The 25,532-nt window shown below is 39.3% G+C and overlaps 1 protein-coding gene and 1 pseudogene across 4 annotated transcripts in view; one reads left to right on the forward strand and one right to left on the reverse strand.

The window, feature by feature from the left end:
• Nucleotides 1-23,906, reverse strand: part of UGGT1 (UDP-glucose glycoprotein glucosyltransferase 1) — a 130,522-nt gene extending 106,616 nt beyond the window's left edge. For 2 of the 4 annotated variants that reach the window (XM_026510241.4, XM_026510240.4), the window contains exons 1-5: nt 23,652-23,893; nt 23,144-23,267; nt 18,406-18,541; nt 14,028-14,110; nt 11,450-11,580 (exon numbers count right to left, since the gene is read on the reverse strand). In XM_026510241.4, coding sequence (XP_026366026.2) covers nt 11,450-11,580; nt 14,028-14,110; nt 18,406-18,541; nt 23,144-23,237 — 444 coding nt within the window. In that variant the 5' untranslated portion in view covers nt 23,238-23,267; nt 23,652-23,893. Of the gene's footprint in view, nt 1-11,449; nt 11,581-14,027; nt 14,111-18,405; nt 18,542-23,143; nt 23,268-23,651 lie in introns of all 4 variants that reach the window. The other 2 variants (XM_048214150.2, XM_026510242.4) reach the window with 2 other exon arrangements.
• Nucleotides 23,907-24,047: 141 nt separating this feature from the next.
• The window catches only part of LOC113263383 (40S ribosomal protein S24-like), a 36,726-nt pseudogene continuing 35,241 nt past the window's right edge, over nt 24,048-25,532 (forward strand).

Here is a 25,532-nt window from a genome sequence, read left to right on the forward strand (position 1 = left end):
GGTGAAAGACTCAAGAGAAAAGAATTTGTAAAAGAAGAATCATTGTAGAAATGAAGACTAAACTAGAAGGGGCACAAAAGCAAACATGAGAAGTAATGACTTAAGATAAATAGAAGATGAAAAAGAGGAAGTATTTAAAAATCAAAAAAAAAATAAAGAGAAAGCAATTCAGAAAAAGTGACAATGAAGCTAGGCAAAGAAAATTCAACATACAGAGAGGTGATATGAATTACAAAACAAACGACTGGAACAAACTATAATTTTTAAGAAAACTTTCTTGAAATAAAAAATGATCTGAAACTCTTTATTACTAAGAACATACCGGATACCTGAGAATATTGACCCAGAACAATCACTCCTCAATTTTTTTCAGTCATAATTCATTAGAATATAGTATAAGCTATATTAAGGAAAAACAGAAAAATCCTTAGGGCCTCTAGAGAAAAAGACCAAGAGACCTTAAGAGAAAGAAAATTAGATTATCACCCAACTTTCTACAAGAAGACTTTATGCTAAAAGAAAATGAAATATGTTTTAGCCAAGGAAAGTGGATATAAAGCAAGAACTTCAGGGGCGCCTGGGTGGCACAGCGGTTAAGCGCCTGCCTTCAGCTCAGGGCGTGATCCTGGCATTATGGGATCGAGCCCCACATCAGGCTCTTCCGCTATAAGCCTGCTTCTTCCTCTCCCACTCCCCCTGCTTGTGTTCCCTCTCTCACTGGCTGTCTCTATCTCTGTCAAATAAATAAAAATCTTTAAAAAAAAAAAAAAAAAAGCAAGGACTTCATATCTAACACACATAAACATGCAAAACTGAGGAAATATTGTTCCCATGAGCCCCTCTTGAGGAATCTAACAGTAAGCAAGGGTCAGAAAAGCCAAGTGACGAGAGACATGTGACAAAAGGACTGGTGGTGAGCATTCAAGATATAAATTATTTATAAAACTAAGACTAAATGAGGGTTGAGGGGGAGAGTATAATACAAAACACCTATGCTCTTGGTAGAATATATCCATTTTTTAAAATGGGGGAAGGGAGGCGGAGTTAAGATGGCGGAGGAGTAGGGGACCCCTTTTTCAGCCGGTCCCCTGAGTCGAGCTGGATAGGTACCAGACCAGCCTAAATAACCACGGAATCAGCCTGAGACGCAGGATGATGCATCTGGATCTCTACAAATGAACATCTCCAGCGCTGAGTGTTGAGGTACGAAGAGGGGAGCTATAAACCGTGCACAGATATCGGAAGATAAATGGAAGGGGGAGGGAGCTGCCGCGTTTGGGTGCCGGGAAGCGGCAGCCACCTGCACGGGGGAGCGGGCGGACTCACAGAGGGCACCCGCGAGAGAGCGGACTGAAACCGGTGAGCGGTGAACGCGCGCCACCAGGCATCTCCCGGAACACCGGAATCCCAGTGTGCTCACGGTATCCAGACTGAGACCGGGAGCTCCCGGAGCGCGCGCGGGGCGGCTGGCGGCTGGCGGGCCACCTGCACGGGGGAGCGGGCGGACTCGCGGTCGGCACCCACGAAACAGCAGACTGAGACCCTGAACCGGGTGCGCGCGCCACCAGGCTTCTCACAAAACTCCGGAATTGAGGTGTGCTCACGGGGCATAGACTGAGACCGGGAGACCCGGGAGCGTGCGGGGCGGCCGGTGGCTGGCGGCATTAGAAACACAAAGGACAGAGACGCAGTGGCCCTGAAAGTGACGGCAGGGACGCTGGGTTGGTGCGCACATCCCGGGACGCTGCAGGGTTGAGCAGCACCAACAGTAATAGAGTTAAAGTGGCCAGAACATCAGTGGAGAACGGGCCGCAATCCCTCTGTTCTGTGACAATGCAGCCTCTGCTGCTCTGACTCTCAGAAGAGGCATAGCCGGCCGCCAGGGAAAGCCGCCAGAGAACAAAAGCCGGGAAATACCGGCTCAGAGAGTGCCCATCCCCATCCTCCCTCGCAGGGGACACGGAGACTCTAACCAAACAGGGTTGCCTGAGTATCGGCGCGGCAGGCCCCTCCCCCAGAACACAGAAGGCAGGCTGAAAAATCAAGAAGCCCACAACCCGAGGCGCCTGGGTGGCGCAGTCATTGAGCGCCTGTCTCCGGCTTAGGGCGTGATCCCAGCATTCCGGAAAGGAGTCCCTCATTGGGCTCCTCCGATGGGAGCCTGCTTCTTCCACCCTCACTCCCCTGCTTCTGTTCCGTTCTTGCTGACTGTCTGTCTCCCTCTCTCAGATAAGTAAATAAATAAAATCTTTAAAGAAGAAGCCCACATCTCTAAGATCCCTATAAAACAAGGGGCACGGCCTGGGACCCAGTCAATAATTTGGGCTCTGGACAACCCCGCAGCCTCTCCTCATTAGAATGACAAGAAGGAGAAGCCCCCCCCAGCAAAGAAAAGACAGTGAGTCTGTGGCCTCTGCCACAGAAGTAACGGATATGGATGTAACCAAATTATCAGAAATGGAATTCAGAGTAACAATGGTCAAGATAATGAGTAGACTTGAAAAAAGTATTCAGGAAAATGTTACGGAGAATATAGAATCCCTAAGGGCGGAAATGAGAGCGAATTTGACAGAAATTAAAAATTCTATGAGCCAAATGCAGGCAAAACTAGAGGCTCTGACGGCCAGGGTCACAGAAGCAGAGGAAAGGGTTAGTGAATTGGAGGATGGGTTAATAGAGGAAAAAATAAAAATAGAAGATGGTCTTAAAAAAATCCACGCCCACGAATGTTGGCTACGGGAGATTACTGACTCAACGAAACGATCCAATGTTAGAATCATCGGCATCCTCGAGGGGGTGGAGAAAAACAGAGGTCTAGAAGAGATATTTGAACAAATTGTAGCTGAAAACTTCCCTAATCTAGCAAGGGAAACAAAAATTCGTGTCCAAGAGGCAGAGAGGACCCCTCCCAAGCTCAACCATGACAGACCTACACCACGTCACGTCATAGTACATTTCGCAAATATGAGATCCAAGGATACAGTATTTAAAGCGGCCAGGGCAAAGAAATTTCTCACGTACCAAGGCAAAGGCATCAGAATTACGTCAGACCTATCTACACAGACCTGGAATGAGAGAAAGGGTTGGGGGAGCATTTTTAAAGCTCTTTCAGAGAAAAACATGCAGCCAAGGATCCTTTATCCAGCAAGGCTGTCATTCAGAATTGATGGAGAAATAAAGACATTTCAGAATCGACACTCACTAGCCAATTTCGTAACCACGAAACCAGCCCTACAGGAGGTATTACAGGGGGTTCTATAAAAGTAAAAAGGCCCCAAGAGTGATACAAAACAGAAAGTCACAGCCAATACAAAGACTTTACTGACAACATGGCAGAATTAAAAGCATATCTCTCAGTACTCAGTCTTAATATTAATGGTTTAAATTCTTGCTTAAAACGCCACAGGGTTGCAGATTGGATAAAAAGAAATGACCCATCCATTTGCTGTCTACAAGAGACTCATTTCGAACCCAAAGATGCATTCAGACTGAGAGTAAGGGGATGGAGTACCATCTTTCACACAAATGGACCTCAAAAGAAAGCTGGGGTAGCAATTCTCATTTCAGATAAACTGGATTTTAAACTACAGACTATAGTTAGAGACGCAGAAGGGCACTATATTATTCTTAAAGGAAGTATTCAACAAGTGGATATGACAATTATAAATATATATGCCCCGAACAAGGGAGCAGCAAGATACACAAGCCAACTCTTAACCAAAATAAAGAGACATATAAATAAAAATACATTAATAGTAGGGGACCTCAACACTCCACTATCAGAAATAGACAGAACACCCTGGCAAAAACTAAGCAAAGAATCAAAGGCTTTGAATGCCATACTCGACGAGTTGGACCTCTTAGATATATATAGAACACTACACCCCAGAACCAAAGAATACTCATTCTATTCTAATGCCCATGGAACATTTTCAAGAATAGACCATGTTCTGGGACACAAAACAGGTCTCAACCGATACCAAAAGATTGAAATTATCCCCTGCATATTCTCAGACCACAACGCTCTGAAATTGGAACTCAACCACAAGGAAAAATTTGGAAGAAACTCAAACACTTGGAGACTAAGAACCATCCTGCTCAGGAATGACTCGATAAACCAGGAAATCAAAAATCAAATTAAACAATTTATGGAGACCAATGAGAATGAAAATACAACAGTCCAAAACCTATGGGATACTGCAAAGGCAGTCCTAAGGGGGAAATACATAGCCATCCAAGCCTCACTCAAAAGAATAGAAAAATCTAAAATGCAGTTTTTATATTCTCACCTCAAGAAGCTGGAACAGCAACAGAGGGACAGGCCTAATCCACGCACGAGGAAGCAGTTGGCCAAAATTAGAGCTAAAATCAATCAAGCAGAAACCAGAAGTACAGTAGAGCAGATCAACAGGACTAGAAGCTGGTTCTTGGAGAGAATCAATAAAATTGACAGACCACTGGCAAGACTTATCCAAAAGAAAAGAGAAAGGACCCAGATTATTAAAATTATGAATGAAAAAGAAGAGGTCACGACGAACACCATTGAAATTGGAAGGATTATTAGAAATTTTTATCAACAGCTATATGCCAATAAACTAAGCAATCTGGAAGAGATGGAATCCTTCCCGGAAACCTATAAACTACCAAGATTGAAACAGGAAGAAATTGATTTCTTAAACAGGCCAATTAATTATGAAGAAATTGAGTCAGTGATAAACAACCTTCCAAATAACAAAACTCCAGGCCCGGGCGGTTTTCCTGGGGAATTCGACCAAACATTCAAAGAAGAAATAATACCTATTCTCCAAAAGCTATTTCAAAAAATAGAAACAGAAGGAAAGCTACCAAACTCATTCTATGAGGCCAATATTACCTTGATCCCCAAACCAGACAAAGACCCCCCTCAAAAAGGAGAATTACAGACCGATTTCCCTAATGAATATGGACGCCAAAATCCTCAACAAGATACTTGCTAATAGAATCCAACAGTTCATTAAAAGGATTATCCACCACGATCAAGTGGGATTCATACCTGGGATGCAAGCGTGGTTCAATAGTCGCAAATCAATCAGCGTGATACATCATATCAACAAGAAAAGACTCAGGAACCATATGATCCTCTCAATCGATGCTGAAAAAGCATTTGACAAAATACAGCATCCTTTCCTGATTAAAACCCTTCAGAGTGTAGGAATAGAAGGTACATTTCTCAATCTCATAAAAGCCATCTATGAAAAGCCTACTGCAAATATTATTCTCAATGGGGAAAAGCTGGAAGCCTTTCCCTTAAGATCAGGAACACCACAAGGATGCCCACTCTCGCCACTATTATTCAACATAGTACTAGAAGTCCCTGCAACAGCAATCAGACAACAAAAAGGGATCAAAGGTATTCGAATCGGCAAAGAAGAAGTCAAAATGTCTCTCTTCGCAGATGACATGATACTCCATATGGAAAACCCAAAAGAAGCCACTCCCAAACTATTAGAAGTTATAGAGCAATTCAGTAACGTGGCGGGATACAAAATCAATGCTGAGAAATCGGTTGCATTTCTGTACACGAATAACGAGACTGAAGAAAGAGAAATTAGGGAATCCATCCCATTTACAATAGCACCAAAAACCATACATTACCTTGGAATTAACTTAACCAGAGACGTAAAGGACCTTTATTCTAGAAACCATAAATCACTCTTAAAAGACATTGAGGAAGACAAAAAAAGATGGAAAGATATTCCATGCTCATGGATCGGAAGAATTAACATAGTTACAATGTCCATGCTACCCAGAGCAATCTACACTTTCAATGCTATCCCGATCAAAATACCGAGAACGTTTTTCAAAGAACTGGAACAAATAGTCCTTAAATTTGTATGGAACCAGAAAAGACTCCGAATCTCCAAGGAACTGTTGAAAAGGAAAAACAAAGCTGGGGGCATCACAATGCCGGATTTCAAGCTGTACTACAAAGCTGTGATCACAAAGACAGCACGGTACTGGCACAAAAACAGACACATAGACCAATGGAACAGAAGTGCACAAAAACAGACACATAGACCAATGGAATAGAAGCGCCCAGAAATGGACTCTCGGCTCTTTGGGCAACTAATATTTGATAAAGCAGGAAAAAACATCCGGTGGGAAAAAGACAGTCTCTTCAATAAATGGTGCTGGGAAAATTGGACAGCTACATGCAAAAGAATGAAACTTGACCACTATCTCACACCATACACAAAAATAAACTCCAAATGGATGAAAGACCTCGATGTGAGACAGGAATCCATCAAAATTCTAGAGGAGAACATAGGCAACAACCTCTACGACATCGGCCAAAGCAACCTTTTTCATGACACATCTCCAAAGGCAAGAGAAACAAAAGGTAAAATGAACTTGTGGGACTTCATCAAGATCAAAAGCTTCTGCACAGCCAAGGAAACAGTCAGAAAAACTAAGAGGCAGCCCACGGAATGGGAGAATATATTTGCAAATGACACTACAGATAAAGGACTGGTATCCAAGATCTACAAAGAACTTCTCAAACTCAATACACGAGAAACAAATAAACAAATCAAAAAATGGGCAGAAGATATGAACAGACACTTTTCCAATGAAGACATACAAATGGCTAACAGACACATGAAAAAATGTTCAAAATCATTAGCCATCAAGGAAATTCAAATCAAAACCACACTGAGATACCACCTTACGCCAGTTAGAATGGCAAAAATAGACAAGGCAAGAAACAACAAATGTTGGAGAGGATGTGGAGAAAGGGGATCCCTCCTACATTGTTGGTGGGAATGCAAGTTGGTACAGCCACTCTGGAAAACAGTGTGGAGGTCCCTTAAAAAGTTAAAAATTGAGCTCCCCTACGATCCAGCCATTGCACTACTGGGTGTTTACCCCAAAGATACAGACGTAGTGAAGAGAAGGGCCATATGCACCCCAATGTTCATAGCAGAAATGTCCACAATAGCTAAATCGTGGAAGGAGCCGAGATGCCCTTCACCAGATGACTGGATTAAGAAGTTGTGGTCCATATATACAATGGAATATTACTCAGCAATCATAAAGAACGAGTTCTCAACATTTGCTACAACATGGACGGCACTGGAGGAGATACTGCTAAGTGAAATAAGTCAAGCAGAGAAAGACAACTATCATATGATTTCTCTCATCTATGGAACATAAGAACTAGAATGATCAGTAGGGGAAGAAAGGGATAAAGAAAGGGGGGGTAATCAGAAGGGGGAATGAAACATGAGAGACTATGGACTATGAGAAACAAACTGAGGGCTTCAGAGGGGAGGGGGATGGGGGAATGGGATAGGCCGGTGATGGGTAGTAAGGAGGGCACGTATTGCATGGTGCACTGGGTGTTATACGCAACTAATGAATCATCTAACTTTACATCAAAAACCAGGGATGTACTGTATGGTGACTAACATAATATAGTAAAAAATCATTATAAAATAAATAAATAAAATAAAATAAAATAAAATAAAATGGGGGAAGGGATAATGGGGATCACTAGGCCAAACTGTTTTTAGAAAATGTAATTGTGGGGGCACCTGTGTGGCTCAGTCAGTCTGACTCTTGATCTCAGCTCAGGTCTTGATCTCAGTTCAAGAAAGAAAGAAAGGAAAAGAAAAGAAAAGAAAAGAAAGAGGGAGGGAGGGAGGAAGAAAGAAAGAAAAAGAAAAGGAAAAAGAAAGAAAGAAAAGGAAGAAAGGAAGGAAGGAAGGAAGGAAGGAAGAAAGAACGAACGAAAGAAAGAAAGAAAGAAAATGTAATTGTGGAAACAGTATGACTACTGTTATTAAGGTTACTGTTTATATAACATGGATAAAACAAACAACTAAACCACAAGATAGTCTAATTCTATCATCCCATACAACCTTAAGCACTGATATTCTCAGTGTGGAAGAAAAGACCTATAGATGTAACAAAGTAGGCTTGAATTTGAATTGGAAATACCAGTATGACTCATGAAGTATTTCATCTTTACATAGCTTCATATATTTTGCCTTTAGATACACCTGTAGTCACTTCCTACCTCTGCCCATTTAAAAGGCCTAAGAACAATGACAAATCCATTTGCAATGAATATCCCTAGTGCCTAGACAATTGTGCTCTTAAAATACCATTCCCAACAACAAATAAACAAACAAAAAATTTTAATGAGTCTCCTAGAGAAATAGCTGATCTCAAATCTAGGGCCAGAGATATACAAGATAAATCTGAAACTACTTACCATATCAGATAACAAGGAAGCAATCAAAGACTACTGGCACTGCATCAAAAGAACTCAGTAGAAGACTCATATGTTGTTTTCTGAAGTTAGTACAAAGCTCAGCAATCAAAACAGTATAGTACTTTCATAAGTAAAGACACATCAACCAATGGAGTAGAATAAAGAGCCCAGAAGTAAACCCTCATACATACACTCAACTGATTTTCAACAAGGGTGCCAAGACCATTCAATAGAAAAAGGACAGTCTCTCAACAAATGATGCTGGGAAGACTAGATATCTACAGCCAAAAGAATGAAGATGGACTCTTACTCTATACTATATACAAAAATAAATTCAAAATGGGTCAAAGACCTAACTTGAGAGCTAATATGGTAACCACAGAACTCTTGGAAGAAAACATAAGGGTAAAGCTTCATGACACTGGATTTGGCAATGACTTCTTAAATATGACACCAAAAGCACAGGCAACAAAAGATAATATAGATAAAACAGACTGCATCAAAATTAAAAATTCTGTGTATCAATGGACACTATCAACAGTGAAAAGGCAACCCACAGAACATGAGAAAGTATTTGAAAAGTATGTATCTGATAAGTGATTACAACCCAGAGTATATTAAAAAAACAAAACTCCTACAACAACAACAACAAAAACAAATAATCCACCTGAAAAATGGGTAAAAACAAATAATGGACAAATCTCCAAAAAAGATACACAGAAGGCCAATAAACACATAAGATGTTCCACATCGCTGGTCATTAAGGAAGTGAAAATCAAAACCACAAGACACCACTTCCTACCCATGAGGACAGCCGTTATCAAAAACATAGAAAATAACAAGTGTTGGGAAGTATGTGGAAAAAGTGAAATCCTGGTACATTACCGGTGGGAATGTAAAATGGTGCAGCTACTATGGAAAACAGTTTGGTAATTCCTCATAATGTTAAACACAGAATTGCCACATGATCCATGAATTATACTCTTCTATATAACACCCAAAAGAACTGAAAACAGAGACTCAAACATAAACCAATGTTCCAAGCAGCATTATTCATAACAGTCAAAGGAAGAAACAACCCAAATACCCATCAACAGATGAATGAATATATCAAATGTGTCATATACATCCGCTGGAATATTATTCAGTATTAAAAGAAATTAAATTCTGATACATGCTACAACACGGATGAACCTTAAAAACATTATGCTATGTGAAATAAGCCAGACACAAAAGGACATACACTGTATGATTCCACTTAAAAGAGGTATCTAATAAAATGGGCAAACTCAGAGATAGAAAGCAGACTGGCAGTTACCAGGTAGGGGGTGGGGGAAGGGGGGACGGGAAGTTATCATTTGAGGAGTATAGAGTTTCAGTGTTGCAAGATGAAAGGTGTTCTGAAGATGAATGGTGGTGATGCTTGCACAATAAGAATGTCCTGAATACCACTGAACTGTACACTTAAATTAATGGCCAAGACAATAAATCTTACTTTATCTACATTTTCCCACAATAAAAAAAAAAAGAGTTGAAACAATAAATGGTTAAAGTAAAAGGATGCTAGTGAATCAAACTCATTCAAAAACCTGGTAAATAGCAGGAAAGAATCAAGCATGCATTCTGCCTTCCCCATGTGAAAAGTACCAGGTGAGGATATGTACCTCTTTATATCCATGTTCCAAGAACAACAACAACAACAAAAGAATGAGAGTTACCACTTTACAACCCCCAAAGAATTAATGGATTAAGCACAGAGCAGTAATGACTGCTGACCTTTCAAAAAGAGAAGAAAGACATTAGGTATCTCCTAAGGAAACAGCACTACCTATACACTTGCCAAAAGGATGAAACACCAAGTCTCACTGAGCCTCTGGATCAGCTGCCTATGTGCAGTAAACAGAGGACAGAGAAAAAGCTGAACTGACTCATGAGTATGTGATCAACAAAATACAGACTGAAAAAATGTATTCAAAGAAAAGAAAGGGATAGAAGAAGAACCTGTAAATTCAACACCCCCCCACCAAAAAAAAATTATCAAAATTTTTAAAACTTGGCAAGACTAAACTATTGTGTGGAGATGCACTCTTAGGCAATATAATGATAAAGAATTGCAGCAAGTCATTTCCACAGAGGTTGATTAAGTAGTTCTCTCGGAGGGTGAATGGTAGCTGTGAGAAGAGCAGAGCACAAGGGCGGGCGGGCTGCCTGAGGGCCTGGCTAAATTCTACTTCTTCACCTGGGGGAAAATTACAAGTGCTCGGGCACCTGGGTGGCTCAGTCAGTGAAGTGTCTGCCTTTGGCTCAGGTCATGATCCCAGGGTCCTGGGATCGAGTCCCACATCGGTCTCCTTGCTCAGCGGGGAACCTGCTTCTCCCTCTGCCAGCGGCTCCCTGTTCCTGCTCTCTCTCCTTCCCCCTCTCTCTCTCTGACAAATAAAATAAATACTTTTTTTAAAAATTACTAGTGCTCACTTTGCAAAAATTCATTACACAATATATTTCTTGTGAGTAGTTTTCTATGACTGCTTTATTTTATAATAAAATAGTGGTTTTAAAATTAACATTTCTTTTACATCAAATGTATGATTGGTGTATGCTCATCTTTGATTCTCTCACCTTTTTTTTTTTTTACAGTGGGAGTCTGTTCAACTCAAAATCCAACAAGATCCACACATTGCATTAAGTTGACACATATTTTAAGTCTCTCTTGAAGTTCTTCCTTCCCTTTCTTTCCTAATAACATGTGTTGAAGAAATCAGATCATTTAACTACAAATCTCTCTACATTCCAGATTTTCTTGTTACCCCTGTGACACTGCTTCATATTTCCCATCCCCTGAATTTCCTGTGAACTGCTTTTAGATCTACAGGCTGTGATCAGATTCACGGTCAAGACTATACATCCTACACTGTGTTGTATTAATGAAGACTGGTAGTTTCGTTTTTATGTGGATATTCTTTTTTTTTTCCTTCTTAAAAGAAAATAAGTGCAAATTATGTTTTTTTACTTAAAAAAAACCTGTGATCTGAAGATTTAATGTCAGCTTTGCTTTCTATTTATAAACAAATCCTCAGAAATTTCAGTCAGAAAAGTTATAGCTCTGTAACACAATGCCAGGACAACTGCAATATATCCAATCATCATGTTATACAATCCCTAAAAAATACTGTTATCTCTAAGCACTGAACTTACCTGCTGGAAGGCTTGAATTGTAGCCGAATACGAATGAAGGGACAGACAAAATTTCAACAAATTCTGCTGTAGAGGTGACAGAAACTGAAATGAAGCTTCCAATATTGCATGATAATAGGAATAATCAGTACCTGTCAAAGAAGAACATTATCCAAAATAATTATATACAACTAGACATATCCAAATAAGATAGTTCATAAAGTATAAAGCTATGTGTTACAGAGGTACGTGTGGCAAAATTTTACCACTATCCTATTGTGAACTGTCGTCAAATGCTTAGAATTCCCTAGAGTACAGTAAGTAATTGGACTCTTCCTCTCTTCTTCCCTTTGTTCACACTATTCCCTCTACCTGGACTACAACTGTCCCACTTACCTGGATGACTAACTCCTACCTACCTCCACAAGAAGAATTCAGCTATGACACCACCTACTCTGCAAAGTCACTCCCAATCCCTACCCCATGCCTCACTGGACCGAATACATCTCTTCTTTGGTCCCATAATATTCCTCTGCTTACCTCTTTCACTTATCACATCATTTACTAAATTATTTATTCACTATCTACCTCTCCCCAAATAGTTTTTGAGCCCCCACAGGCAGACGTTAAAATGTATTTATCTCTGTATCCCCGGTGCCTACCATATGTTTGTTACCTACTCAAATAACCCAACAAAACTGAGCAATGTGATGAGGAGGTACAGAGTATTAAAGGTATTAACAAAATTGTAGTTTGGGAAGAAGTATTTCAACAACTGGAACAAACTACCTGAGGGGGGGAAATAAAAATACATGTACCAGCATGAAAAAATCCCCAGGATACATTAAAGTGCAAGGTACAAAACAATGTACAGTTGACCCTTGAACAACACAGGGTTTAGGGGCACCAACCACCCCATGCAGTCAAAAATCCAGGTATAACTTTGACTCGCCCAAAACTTAACTACTAATATCCTACTGGTGACAGGAAGCTATACCGATAACGTAAAAGTCAATTAACACACATTTTGTATGTTATATGCAATTTTATACTGTAATCTTACAATAAAGCAAGCTAAAGAAAATATTATAAAGAAAATCATAAAGAGAAAATACATTCAAGTACTACAGTGTATTCACAGAAAAAAAATCCGAGTATAAGTCGGCCCATGCAGTTCAAACTATGTTATTCAAGGGTCAACTGTACATAGTGAGCTATCTTTTTTACTGTAAGAATGAGATATAAGAATACATATTATGTATTTGTTGTTAAAAAAAAAAAACCACTGAAGGCTAAACACAACTAATTTAAATAGTTATAAAAAGCAGGGGAGAAACAGGAAGGCGGACAGGGAGAGAACAAGATTTTTCTGTATAAGCCTTTTATAAGCTTAACTATTAAATCATATATATGTATCAAAAAAAGTTTTTAAGGAATATAACATTTTGAAAAGCAAAATATATAAGGTTCTACATGGCATGAGCATCTTCTAGTTAGAAAAAGACACCAGAAAGAAATACTTAAAATGTTGCCAGAATGTTAATGGTCAATACCTTTGGGTGGTGGAACAATGAATAATATTTCAAATAAAATATTTAACATACTTTATGATCACTTCTAAGAATTCATATCCCCCAACTTTAACCAAAAACACATTATCATTTATATTGAGGAAATTTCATTTTAAATGTCAGAGTTCAAATTTCATTATAAAACCCACTTTGATAAATTTGCTTTACAAAATTGTAAACTAAAAGTAAAATTTTTTCACTAACGCAAACAATTCCAGTTGACTCTAAATTATGTAACTCAAACTACAGATGCTTGCTCAAACCTTTATGTACTAATATCACAAAAAAGAAATTCAGACTTGACTTTTAAAATTTGTATTATTTTTAATAAAAAACAAAAAGTTAAAAATCAACTCAGTTAAATATTAACAGCAGTCACATTGTTTTCACACATTTGCTCTTCAACAAGGCCTGTCAATGGAACATTCAAGGTTTTAGCTACCCGTGTCCACATCTTTGACTAGTAATGTTCATCTACAAACATCTATAAAGCTTATATTGAACTAGAAGGTGTGAATGCACATCATAAACTGTAAACAAGTGATAGCTGACATTGTCATTCATCTGCTACCTTGACACTGAAGTGGGTGGCTGGCAGGCGTAACAGGAAACATTTTGAATGGCACTAACTTAATGATAACGAACCTAACAGATAATAGATCAGTTGTGTAACTAGTCCATTACAAAAGAGAAAAGGAATCAAATCTGATGGTAATTAAGTTACTACTAAATGATTTTAAATGAATTTGACTTCTACAAAATATTCACACAGCACTTCTAATAAAACAACACAAAAGAACAAAAAAAGGGGGAAAGAAGAAATCAAACGTAGTATTTATAGCCAAAGTTATAAACTGCTTCAAGAGTATTAGTTTGCGTTGGCTCTGCTGGCTACCATTACAACTTTAGTCATTAAAGATAAAAGCATTTTCCATTAATTGCCACGCCACAAATACTGTGAAAGAGACTACTTTTTTCTAATATTTTCCCAGATACCAAAGTCAAAGAAGCATTTGCTTCAATTTTACCGTGATGATCGGATGATCCAATATTTTGACTGGCTTCTACAAAATTCCAAAATTTCTCTTGACTGTCTTCTGCTAAAAACTCACTGGGAGAAAAGGGGGGAAATATCAGAAATAAAACAACTTAATAAAATCCTCTAATATAAGCTACATTACTAAAGAGTAAAATAGGTTTTTAAGTTTCCAAATGTCCAGAGTTTGGCTTTTATAATATATATTATACACAAGCATGTATAATATATATTCTAATGATAAGCAAGTCTTACTAGCTTATTGGCTATTAATAACTAATTAGCTTAGTAGCTTATTCACTTATTCATATTAAGAGCCTAATAGGTATTCCATAAGAAACCTGGAACAATAATGTAACAAGAGGGAAGTCCCAATATAAATAAAGCTAATGAAACCCCATCTTGTGAAAATGCTATTGGTAGTAGAAGCAGAATTAAGAACTGATAATTCTGGTACTAGTTCTGCTCACTTATTTTCTGAAAGACCTCACAAAGAACAAAAAATATGTTTTGCCTAAGGGTCTCTCTAAAGGCAGCATGTTGTAATCTTTTAACATCCATAAATCCAAATTTTCAAGATCACCAAATTTTAGTTTAATAAAATTAGTTTTAAGAACTTAATACCGCCTTAATTTTTTCTTGACTTTATTCTATGGACCTAAATAATGACCATTCTAAATTTCCCTACATTCCAGAGTCTAAAATCCCTAAAAGAAAATGTGTGTACTGATTGCATGACTCATGTAAATTGGTTATCTCCTCCTGAGACAGAATACTAATGTAGTGGTGATCTTTCACTGTCTTAAAGCAAACTACAGATCTGGATCTCAGCTTACCTAGCCAAAGGAAGACTTTCCCATTACTTGTCAACACTGGGGTGTACAACTCTCACTCTACTCCACAGCTAGACACAGAAATATGGGAAAAATAAGAAACATTACCTGGTAATAGACAGCCTCTCTAAATATAGGTTTCTGAAAATACCCATTTTCATATTGTATTAAGTTATTTAGTACCTCCTTGAATGTGGCATTTTTCTAGGCTTCCTAGTACCTAGCACAGACATCATACCAACCTTATAATAGCTTATGGTCTAAGAAAACACATACTAAGAAAAATAGATTATGATATGCAAATAAACACTAAATTAATCAATTAAAGCTGCATTCACAAGATAAGCTTGTGGAAGGGGGGGAGGGATAATACAGTAAAAGGTTGTAATGGTGAGAACAAGGATTCACTGAAGCAAAGACCCTCCTGAAAAGGCCATCTGCAAATAAATATATGCTCTTCATATAATTACAGGAAATCTCGAAATATACGTTCTTCATCATCCCACTGCATAAAGAAGTCTTACGACATCTAAGTTCCAAACAGTCTTAAGAAAATTAATTACTAGACCCACTGAACTAATCCAAGGACGGTAAGAGCAAACAAGATAATATTAAAGGGAATGCTGCCATTTGTTTACAGTATAATTCAGTTTGTTTGCTTTTCATTTTAAATTGTTTTTTAGCTTCTTACGCTGATTCCACTGAGTAAAACATCTACAGTCTTTCAGATGAAATTATATGATGTCTAGGCTTTGTTTTAAAATATTCCAGCAGGATAAGGGAGGAGGGTAGTGGTAGTTATTGGTTACTGGAGTTGAGCTGATAATTGCTGAAACTGGGTGACAGGTAAAGGGACAGCACATTTTATGTACCATTTTCTCCACTTTCAAATGTTTTGAAAGATCACAATAAAAAGTTTTTAATCTATAACAAAAGAAAAAAAAACATAAACAACCTGAATGTCCACCAGATAGCATAAATCTGGTAACAAACTTGTTTTCTAGATTTCCAAAGTTATTGTTGGATATCAGAATTGGTCTTCCCTCCATAAAGAACCAGAAAGGGAAGGGAAATGAATATTTAAGGAGGGCTTACTACGTGACAGGCACTATGCTTGGCATATTCACCCATGTCCTTAAATCCTCACAGCCACCCTGATTTATAACCATTTTTAGAATAAAGAAACTGCAGCTCAGAAAGATTACTGATTTGCTTAAGGGCGCAGAGTTAGCAAATGAAAAATCTGGAATGCAAACTCAAATCTATTTGATTTATATCTCTATCATGCTGCATTCTTGGGCGATTATAGTAGCTAGTACTCAATAAATGATTAGTTTCTATTTCAATAACAGAACTTTACTTACACAATATTTCTGTTAGTAACTATGGCTGTCCAAAACATATACGGTGTTCTACTTCAATTAAATATGTAACACCTCATGAACAACCAGAAGGGTACAACTGCTTCATTAGGATCAGGCCTAATCTAAAAATACACATGGGAGTATTTTTAGTTTCTAAGAGCTAGACGAAGGGAAGGCAAAATATCTGTGGTAGCTGCATGCCTCAATGTGTACAGATATATTCTGTCCCCTCACCCTCACTCAGATGGACAATGCTGTGATCTGCCATCAATGTCTGCCATGGACCTGGGAGGGAAGAATGGTGGCCTCAGCTACTTCTGAAGAGAAATAGCGAGGATTTCTAATATGTGCAACTTATTTCTGAGCTGCCTAGATGTCCCATTACCTTGGCAAAGTGTCTGCAAATAGCCACAGAAGAGGACTTATTAAAAATAGTCAACCAAAATGGCAACTGGCCAGGACATCGTGAGAGGGGGAGATGTCTGTGAAAGGAAAAGTTGGTGGAGGAAGCGGTATACATTATTCACTTCACAGAGATCAAAGAAACTGAAAAAAATGGATTAATTAAGGCTGACAGTTTTAACATACTTTTTCAAAAGTCCCATAAATTATGCCATAAGAATCTTCTGAGACAATGTACAAAACCAAAAAATTAGTGTGAGAGTAGCTGAGTGGAACTCAGTAAAGAATGTCAAGTAGAGTATTAAAAAACATCTGTTACAGTTAATTGCACAAAATTATTTAGGAAGTGAGAGTAAATTTCAAACACTTCAATTTACACCAGACAAATCATCAAAAATAAAATAAGGGGGGGAAAAAGTCAGCTATTAGAGTCCGCTCACGCAGTTTAGACCTCAAACAACCTTTGGTCACTTCATTTTTATAAGTGCCCTCTCTATCTAATAAAAGTTCTGACACCAGAAGAGCTCAATCCACTTATCAAATTGTAACACTGCTATGAAATAAATGCAGTAGGAATTTTTTCTTTTGGCCATTTTATTGTTGTGAAAAGGGAGGCACATAGGAGTGATACAAGTTTAAGTCTGACCAGCGGAAAGTTAGTGAGGCTCCTGAGCAAGGCAAAATCAGGTCCTAAAAGTCCCACTTTCCCACTGGTCCTCTTATCAATACGAAATGAAGCTGTTTCCTTAGGAGATGCAACTATTCATAAACACAATCAACACAACAAGAACTCTTCATTCACATTTTGCTAGGGATGAAGGAGGAAATGTTAGAAGATGAAATTCTAAGTCGAAGAGTACAAAGAGAGACCAAAGTTAACTGAAGTAATGCAACAGTTCAAATTTCTAGCACCATCAAATTCTGAGATTTACCAACTGCTTGCCACTCAATCTACCTAAATTTATGCTTTAGAATGACTCTCTACAAGTACTAGCTATATATTATTTCAGATACAATAAAAATAGGTTTCCCTCCATAAACAAAAGACTGGCAAAAAAAGATGTATATAAACACTAACTAAAAAATACACTTGGAATACAAAATCTCCCAAGAAATTATTGACTATATTGTATTTTATTGAGTTTAAGACACTGTCAATTTTAAGACATATCGTTTTTATGAAACACTAAAAATGAAAATGTTACCAATTTTATTTGTAAGATAACATCTTGATTTCATTAAAATGAATCTTAATTTTGGAGATGTTAAAATGTGGAACATGTAAATCTTAGATAAAAATCTACCCGTGTCCTCAGCCTCCCCTCTGCACTCTCGTATCTCAAGGTCCTCTCCCAAATTCTTAGAAGGAGCGGCGGGCCCTCTTTCCCCCCATCTTGCCAAACTCTCCTCTTTCTCTTTTATTAAACACCTCTTAAAACCTTTTTCAAATAAACAGAAAAATTCCCTTAAGTACAACTCTCTCTTCCTTTATTACCACATGTATACCTTTCTTAGAAGATAATTTAACCAATTCAATATATTTGTCCAAAGAAGTCCCTAAGTATCTCTACAAATCCATATTATCCTATCCTACTGACAGATTCTGTGTTCTAACAGCCTCTAACTAGCACACAGCACAATGCACACTGGAAGAGGTGCTGACTAAATACATGTGATGATAATCTCGCTGCCTAAAAAAGCTCCTGCATACTCACTAGCAGATCCTACATTTTTACTCAAACACATGAAAGAAAAAAAGATGTCTTCTTACCTGACTTCTAACAACAATGGAGTGGAAAACCATTTTGTAGTAAGAGAGGTTGTAATGGCTTTTGAATCTGCCTTTACTAAGGCCAACAGGCACAGTCCAGTGAATACAATCAGAAGTCCCATTTTATAGCAAACCCCTAAAAAGGAAAAAAAGAAAAAAAAAGGTTTTGCTACAAAGAAATGTTTAAACCTGAATCTTAATACTTACAGATACAAAATAACATGAAAATTACAGAAATGGAAATGCTTCTGAAATTTAACAGCACCTAATATCTCTACGGTTTCAACTTACTGAGTGACTGATAACATAACTAAAGGAGTATAGATCATATACTCTTTCCTACAAAGACTCCATTTCATTTCCTGGGGCGCCTAAACTATACACAGGTATAAAAGTCAGCTGGTGGCACAGCAGGTTGCACACAATCATACTTTACAGAGCATGAGAATAAACAACGCTGAGACAGATGAAAATGTAAGGATATTAAATGGGTCCTCCCAAAAGTCCTAACCCAGCACCTCAAAATATGAACTTATTTGGAAACAGGGTCTTAACAGAGGTAATCTACCTAAAATGAGGTCATTAGGGTGGGCCCTAATCCAATATGACTGGTGTTATAAAAAAAGGAAAATGTGGACAGAGAGACAAGCATGCAGTGGGAACACCATGTGAACAGACACAGGGAGAATGCCAGGAAAGACGGAGATAGACACTGGAACTATACTGCAAACCACGGAACACCTAGGGCTAGCAGACACTGGAGGAGGCAAAGAAAGACCCTCCCCTACAGATTTCAGAGGGAACATGATCCTGTGACACCTTGATTTAAAATGTCCTGGCTTCCAAAACTGATAGACAGGAACCTGTCATTGCTCTAAGCCACACAGTTTGGCACTTTGTTACCACGGCCCTAGGGAGCTAACCGATGGGTCTTGAGTGTAAACCCAAATACTGGTCCTAAATGAAGAATGTTAGAATTCAATGGGTCCCTATCTACAAAATAAGGAAGTTGGGGGTCACTGGTAAATTGGCATGGCCATCGAATGCAGACCTCCTGAACTCCCAGCAGCCAACTCCTCAAGCATACTGAGGTGTCCAGATCATTTCAGAAAAAGGTCTCCAGCTGCAGGCTTCTTTGGCCTGATTTTTCATCTCAGAAGTCTGCCTCACAGAACCCTAATCAGACTTCCCCCAGGCTATGTAGGTCAGCATGTAAATTCCACCCATTTGAATGGGAATCCAAAGAGGACATGAATATGTGGGAAACACCAAACCAAAATTGTGCTTCTGCATTCTAATGTCTGGTAAGCCTCACCCCAGACTCACCCCAATTCCTTGAGATACTGGTTAGAAAAGCTATTGTTTGGAGGACCAGTCAAAACCCTCTTTTTACAAAAAGCATTAACATTTGTGCCAACATCCTGTTTCATGTAACACACAATATCTCTAAAGAACAAATGGTCAAAAGCAAAATAAATTAAACCAAATAGTAAAGTTACTTTTAAGAGTCTTTAGTTCAGGCACTGCCAACTTAATTGATTCAATTGACTGATTAATATTAACATCCCATTTATAAATAAGCACTAAAAAATAAATAAATAAATAAATAACCAACATTTGTAAAGACTAGGGCTAACCAACAAGACCCTTAACACTGAAACCTGTTAGCAGTGATTTCTGACTGGGGTGAGGGTTGGGGGGTGGAGAGGGTGGCCCCTTCAGAGTGTAGCAAAAGTTACTGACATTTGCTACAGAGGGGCAAGCAAGGACCAAAACCTTTGCATACAACTTCAGACCACTCAAGAACTCTTGAGACACCCTCCCCTTACAGGTTGCAGGACTGCAGCCTCAGAAACCTACTCTGCATGATAGAAACACTTGGTTAGTGAAAAGAGAGAACCTTTCAGAGTCAGGGACTTCTGACAAATTACTGAGTTTGCTACTTACTAGCAGTTTAACCACAAGCAAGTTCCCTAGTAACTTCTCTGGCCCTTAGTCTCCCAGACTCTGAAATAGGAATATCAGTATCTGCCAAACCAGGACACTGAGAATGAAAAAGCAATATGAAAATCACTGTCTGAAGTGCCAAGTACTATAACAGAATTAATTGTTCTAATAAAAGACGTTCTCATAAGAAACCACCATCTAAATTACAGAATAATAATGCAACATCGTTATTACATGGGCTCAAAAAAATGTCTTTGAAATACATTTTCTGTGGTTAAGGGAAATAAAATCCTCCCCAAAAGTCACAAAACTCCTAAACTGGAGACAGAATATATGAACAATGTTCAAGCAGTACTGTGCTACCACTCTATTTACAATTTGCCCCAAAGGGGCCTAGATGTCTAATCCCAAAAGTGGTAATTCTGGATGGAATCTGGACACCACTGCCAGTAACCCCAGGCAGGCTGCATGCATAGACTGGTGAGGGAACAGCAAGTGACAAAAGGTCCCCCAGGAAACATTAGCATTACTGAGCAATTGCTCTGGGCCAAGCACGGTGTCAGGTGCTTTGCATATACCATATCTAGTCCTTCCACATAACTATCCAGGAGACTGTAGTTCCCAAAGGGTGTCAGCCATGTCTACTTTGTTCACCACAGCAAACAGCACAGTGCCTAGCAAACAGTAGGTATTCTATAACTATGCTGCATAATGGATGAAACGCTATCATTCCCACTTTAAAAAGAAGAAAATGGAAGCTCAGAGAGGCTGAGTAACTTGTCTGACTAATAAACAGCAAAGCTTGGAACCCACGTCTGCCTGTTTTTAAGTTCTACAATACCGTGCTATTTCCCCTGGCTGTCTGGTTTGGGAAGGATAAGAACTGATACTGTGAGAACCCTGACTGAGCGAAGAGCTTTCTTGTGAAAACCAAGGCAAGTCCAAGGACTTTCTAGGGACAGAGTCCTTGGGATATAAGTGGCCGAGGAAGGCACACTTTCTACCTGAAACCAAGCATGCCAGCCTGAAGTTGGGACCAAAGCGAACTTACCAACTAGCCTGACATATCTGTATTCAGGCTCACTTCGGGGACAGAATGTGAGCTCCTCAAGAGCAGGGGAGTTTTGTCTGTCAGGGCCACATGCTTAGCATAATGCTTGGAACGCAGTAGGTGCTCAAAATGAAATAATAAATACAGGGTTCATTCATTAAGGGAAGAATGAAAGCAAACAGAAAGAAAGGAGTGTGACATCAAGAAGAAAGATACTACAAAAAGCCTAGGACTTAAGAAGGGTTAATATGAAAACTCTATGCACCAAGACTCTTGGTCCACCTTGAACTATTTTAAAAAGAGATAGAGTTCTTGGGGCAAGGTATAGCAGCACTGGAGATGACAGAGAAAAGTGGACATTAAAGAAGAGCTTTCCTACCCGGACCCCACATCCTTAATGCCATAGGTAAAACTACAGGAAAAGACTGTTTTAGAGAAGCAGAAGTAAGAACTTTACTGAAGTGGCCTTTTGTTTGAGAATGCCTTCATTTTATGAGAATCTTATCATTCTAATCCTAGTGCTCCTTAAATGTTGCTAGTAAATATGAATAATGTGAGAAATAGTAGCTGTCACAATGTACAACGCGGCATTGCCTGATCACAGGCATAATGCTTGCGGCACGGTGGGCAAATTAAAAACATCCTTTAATAAGCCCTAGACCCAAATGTATTATCTGTAAGATCTAGTCTGTGGCCCATTTTCCTTAGCTCAAATTAATGACTATCTCTTACTCATTGATCTACAGCAAGATACTGGAAATAGTAATAAAAATTATATTACGGCAAACACTTTTCACTTTTTGGAAAACAGAAGAGGTATAAAATTCTAAATCACCAACTTCTTTTTCCATTTCTAAACTGAAAATAACAGCTGACAAACTCTTAAAAAACTAACTTGCACCCTGCAAGCTTATAGACAGCCATCTGAACTTCAACATACATGATAACAGTGAAGGTAAACATTAGGAAGGACCCTTCTTGAGAAATAAATTTACTTCCCAAATAATTAAACTTAATATGCATTTATACCTATTAGCAAGACCATTTGCTGTGAACCACATAAATCTAATTTTTTATAAAAGTAGTTACTATACATCTGATATGAAAATGATCACAGGTAACTGCAGAAAAGATCTAACAGAATTTTCTACATAGTTCAATTTCTTCCCCTCAAGTTAAATGTGCACTATAAAGTTGCCATGCTACTGCACGAAGCAATGTTTATTTCCTTTCACAAAAACGAGTGTCGGGGCACCTAGGTGGTTCAGTTCGTTAGGCTCAGACTCTTGATTGCCCCTCAGATCATAATCTCAGGGTCGAGAGATCAAGCCTCCCCCTTCAGGCTCAGCACGGAGCCTGCTTGAGATTCTCTTTCCCTCTCCCTCCGCCCCTCCCCCTGCTCTCTCTCTGTAAAAAAAATACATAAAATCTTAAAAAAAAAAAAGAGTGTCAACTAAGTTTGTCAAAAGCAAGCCAAGTGGAAAGACTACAATCATCCCAAATTTTGTGGTCTTAAGTAACTGTTTTAAGTGTCTTCAAACATCACACTAAAACTGGCTGGCAAGTGCACAATGAATGTTTCCAAGATAGCGTAGCACAATAAGGTGTAAGACCTCCGGACTTCAAACGAACAAAATACGCTAGTTCTCAAATCTGGCAAGAAATGCAAAACAATCTGGAGATTTTGGCCAACGAAGAACAGTTCACATCCATAACTTATTGATAGTATGCAGATCTTACTCTTCTGGCAGGTCCTACAAAAAGTGAAACCCGATCGTCCAATCTCCAGCGAACAGATCCTCGTATTTAAATGAAAACGGCAACCAATACGCATCACCCGAATTCGTTTATAGGGAAAATGAATCTATAAAAAGATCAAGTCGTTCTCCAATCAGAATCCTGCAAACTGCTGGTTCTCAACCTACTTAAGGTCAGGCTTGGTCTAAATTCAGGTTAGAGCACTTCCCCCACCTCTTTCTGCACTTGGGCACACGGGTCTCAAAGCTCTTCAATGAAGGCTCAAAACCGCTAAAGAGAGCCCGCGGCCCCTGTCGCAGAAGCGATACCTTGCCCAGAAGACCACTGAGGGCAACCTGGGGGACTCGCAAAAAGGGACAGGACTGCGGCACGGAAGGGGAAACTGAGTCAGGGAAGAAGCAGAAACTCAAGGTGACCGGGGCACGGGGTTGCTTCGCGTCCCAGACCGTCTCCCAGTCCACGAGACCTCCCCACGCCACACCGGGGGTACCTGTCACCGGCCGCGCAGCCGCGGCACATGCGCCGCCCGCGTCCCCCTTCCTGCCCATGCTGGGGCCGCGCTTCGTCCGCGACGATGCCAGCGACAACGCCGGGGCGGGGCGGTGACGGCGGCGGCAGCTGCTGCGCCAGTGAGCGGCCGACACGCGCCTTTCCCGCGGCTCGCCTCACAAACCGGTCTCGTAAAGCAATACCCCAGCTGCCTGCCGCCTTTTACTTCCGCTTCCTAATGGCGAGAGCCGGAGGACTTCCGGCTACTGAGTCGCGTCCGGGGCCGCTTAGAGCGTCGCGTGGCCGCCATCTTGTATCCAAGGAAGCCCCTCCCTCCTTCTCTGCTTGCGCTGTGTCGTGTGTGGTTGGGGAGGACGGCACTTTTAAGGTCTAGGGAATGGGAATAGGACTGACCGCTGAGACCGAAAAACCGTACCAGGTGATGAAGCCGGATGCGGGTTTCAGCCTCTCTTCCGACTTGGACTGTGGGGCGCTTCAGAGTCTACTTTCTTAAACCCTTATATTACAAGCACTGCTGCACAACAAGGGGACAAAAATTGCTGAATGTTTCTGGGTATCTTGGACTTTATCTTACCCCCTAAGTTTTGATAACTACCGTTCCGGGGGGCGTTGGAAAAGGAAGACTTTTTAAATTTTATGAGACGACTTAGCTTATACTGGCAGCGACAACTTCTGTGCGAGGACCGCTTTGTCCTTTGTTTTTGTTTTTTGGCAAATACAAATCACTATGCAAAATTGTTTTAGAATCTGTGACACAGGGCAGACCGTTTTACCTACCCACAAATGAATACCTCTTTGGAGTATATATTTTTAACTAAGTCAAAGTGAACTAAAAACCAAAAACACATTAAAAGTACATAAAAAATGTAAACGTTTGACTGACTTTTAGTTATATGGCATACGCAGTCCTTCCCCTGAGTATGCCAGAACAAGGACTAAAAACATTTTTCTTAATCTAATAGCTGTATCTCTGTACTGTGCTGGAGAACTGTAGCTATTAGGTTTTCTGTTCTTTGCTGGAACATAAGGAGTTAAAATAATTTTATGGCATGGAAATGAGCGTTTTAAAATTCGTTTCTTGAGGGAGTTTTTGTGTTAGTAGCTTTCCATTGTGTGTTTTCCACTCTTTAAATCACTTCCGGTGATATTTTTGTAAAAACGTAATTGTTTTTTAATTCAACACATTATGGAGTTGGGTTTTCACTTTTTTGTTTTAACCTGGTCTTCTATGAACAACAATGTTTGATCAGTGATATACATACAACTATGTGATACCGCAACGCTTCTAAGAAAATTGAGTTTCTCTTTTTCCAAACCTTTCTCAGAAAGTTCAGTGCTGTTTTATTTGTACAAAAACAGATTTTTTATTTTTTATTTTTTTTATTTTGAAATAATTACTGAATCATAAGAAGTTGCAAAGATAGTGCAGTGAGGTCCTGTTTACCCTTCACCCAGGTTCCCCCAATGATTATATCTTAAATAAATTGGAGCACAATATCAAAACTAGAAAATTGACATGGGTACAATCTGTGTGTATAGTTCTGTCATTTTACGACATGAAGATTTATGTAATCACCAAAATCAAAACGCAGAACTATTCCACAAAGATGTCCCTTGGGTTAAGGAGAAGGAGGGACGAATTGGTGGAGCACAGAGGACTTTTAGGGTAGTGAAACTATTTTGTATGATATTCTAGGGATGAATACAGATAATCATACATTCGTCAACCTATAGAATGTACAATACCAGGAGTGAACCCTAGTTTAAACTATGGACTTTGGGTGATAAGAATGTGTCAGTATAAGTTTATCAATTATAACAAATGTATCACTGTGGATATTGATAGTGGGGAAAGTTGTGC

Source organism: Ursus arctos, unplaced genomic scaffold, assembly GCF_023065955.2.
Source record: "Ursus arctos isolate Adak ecotype North America unplaced genomic scaffold, UrsArc2.0 scaffold_1, whole genome shotgun sequence".
NCBI lineage: Eukaryota > Metazoa > Chordata > Mammalia > Carnivora > Ursidae > Ursus > Ursus arctos.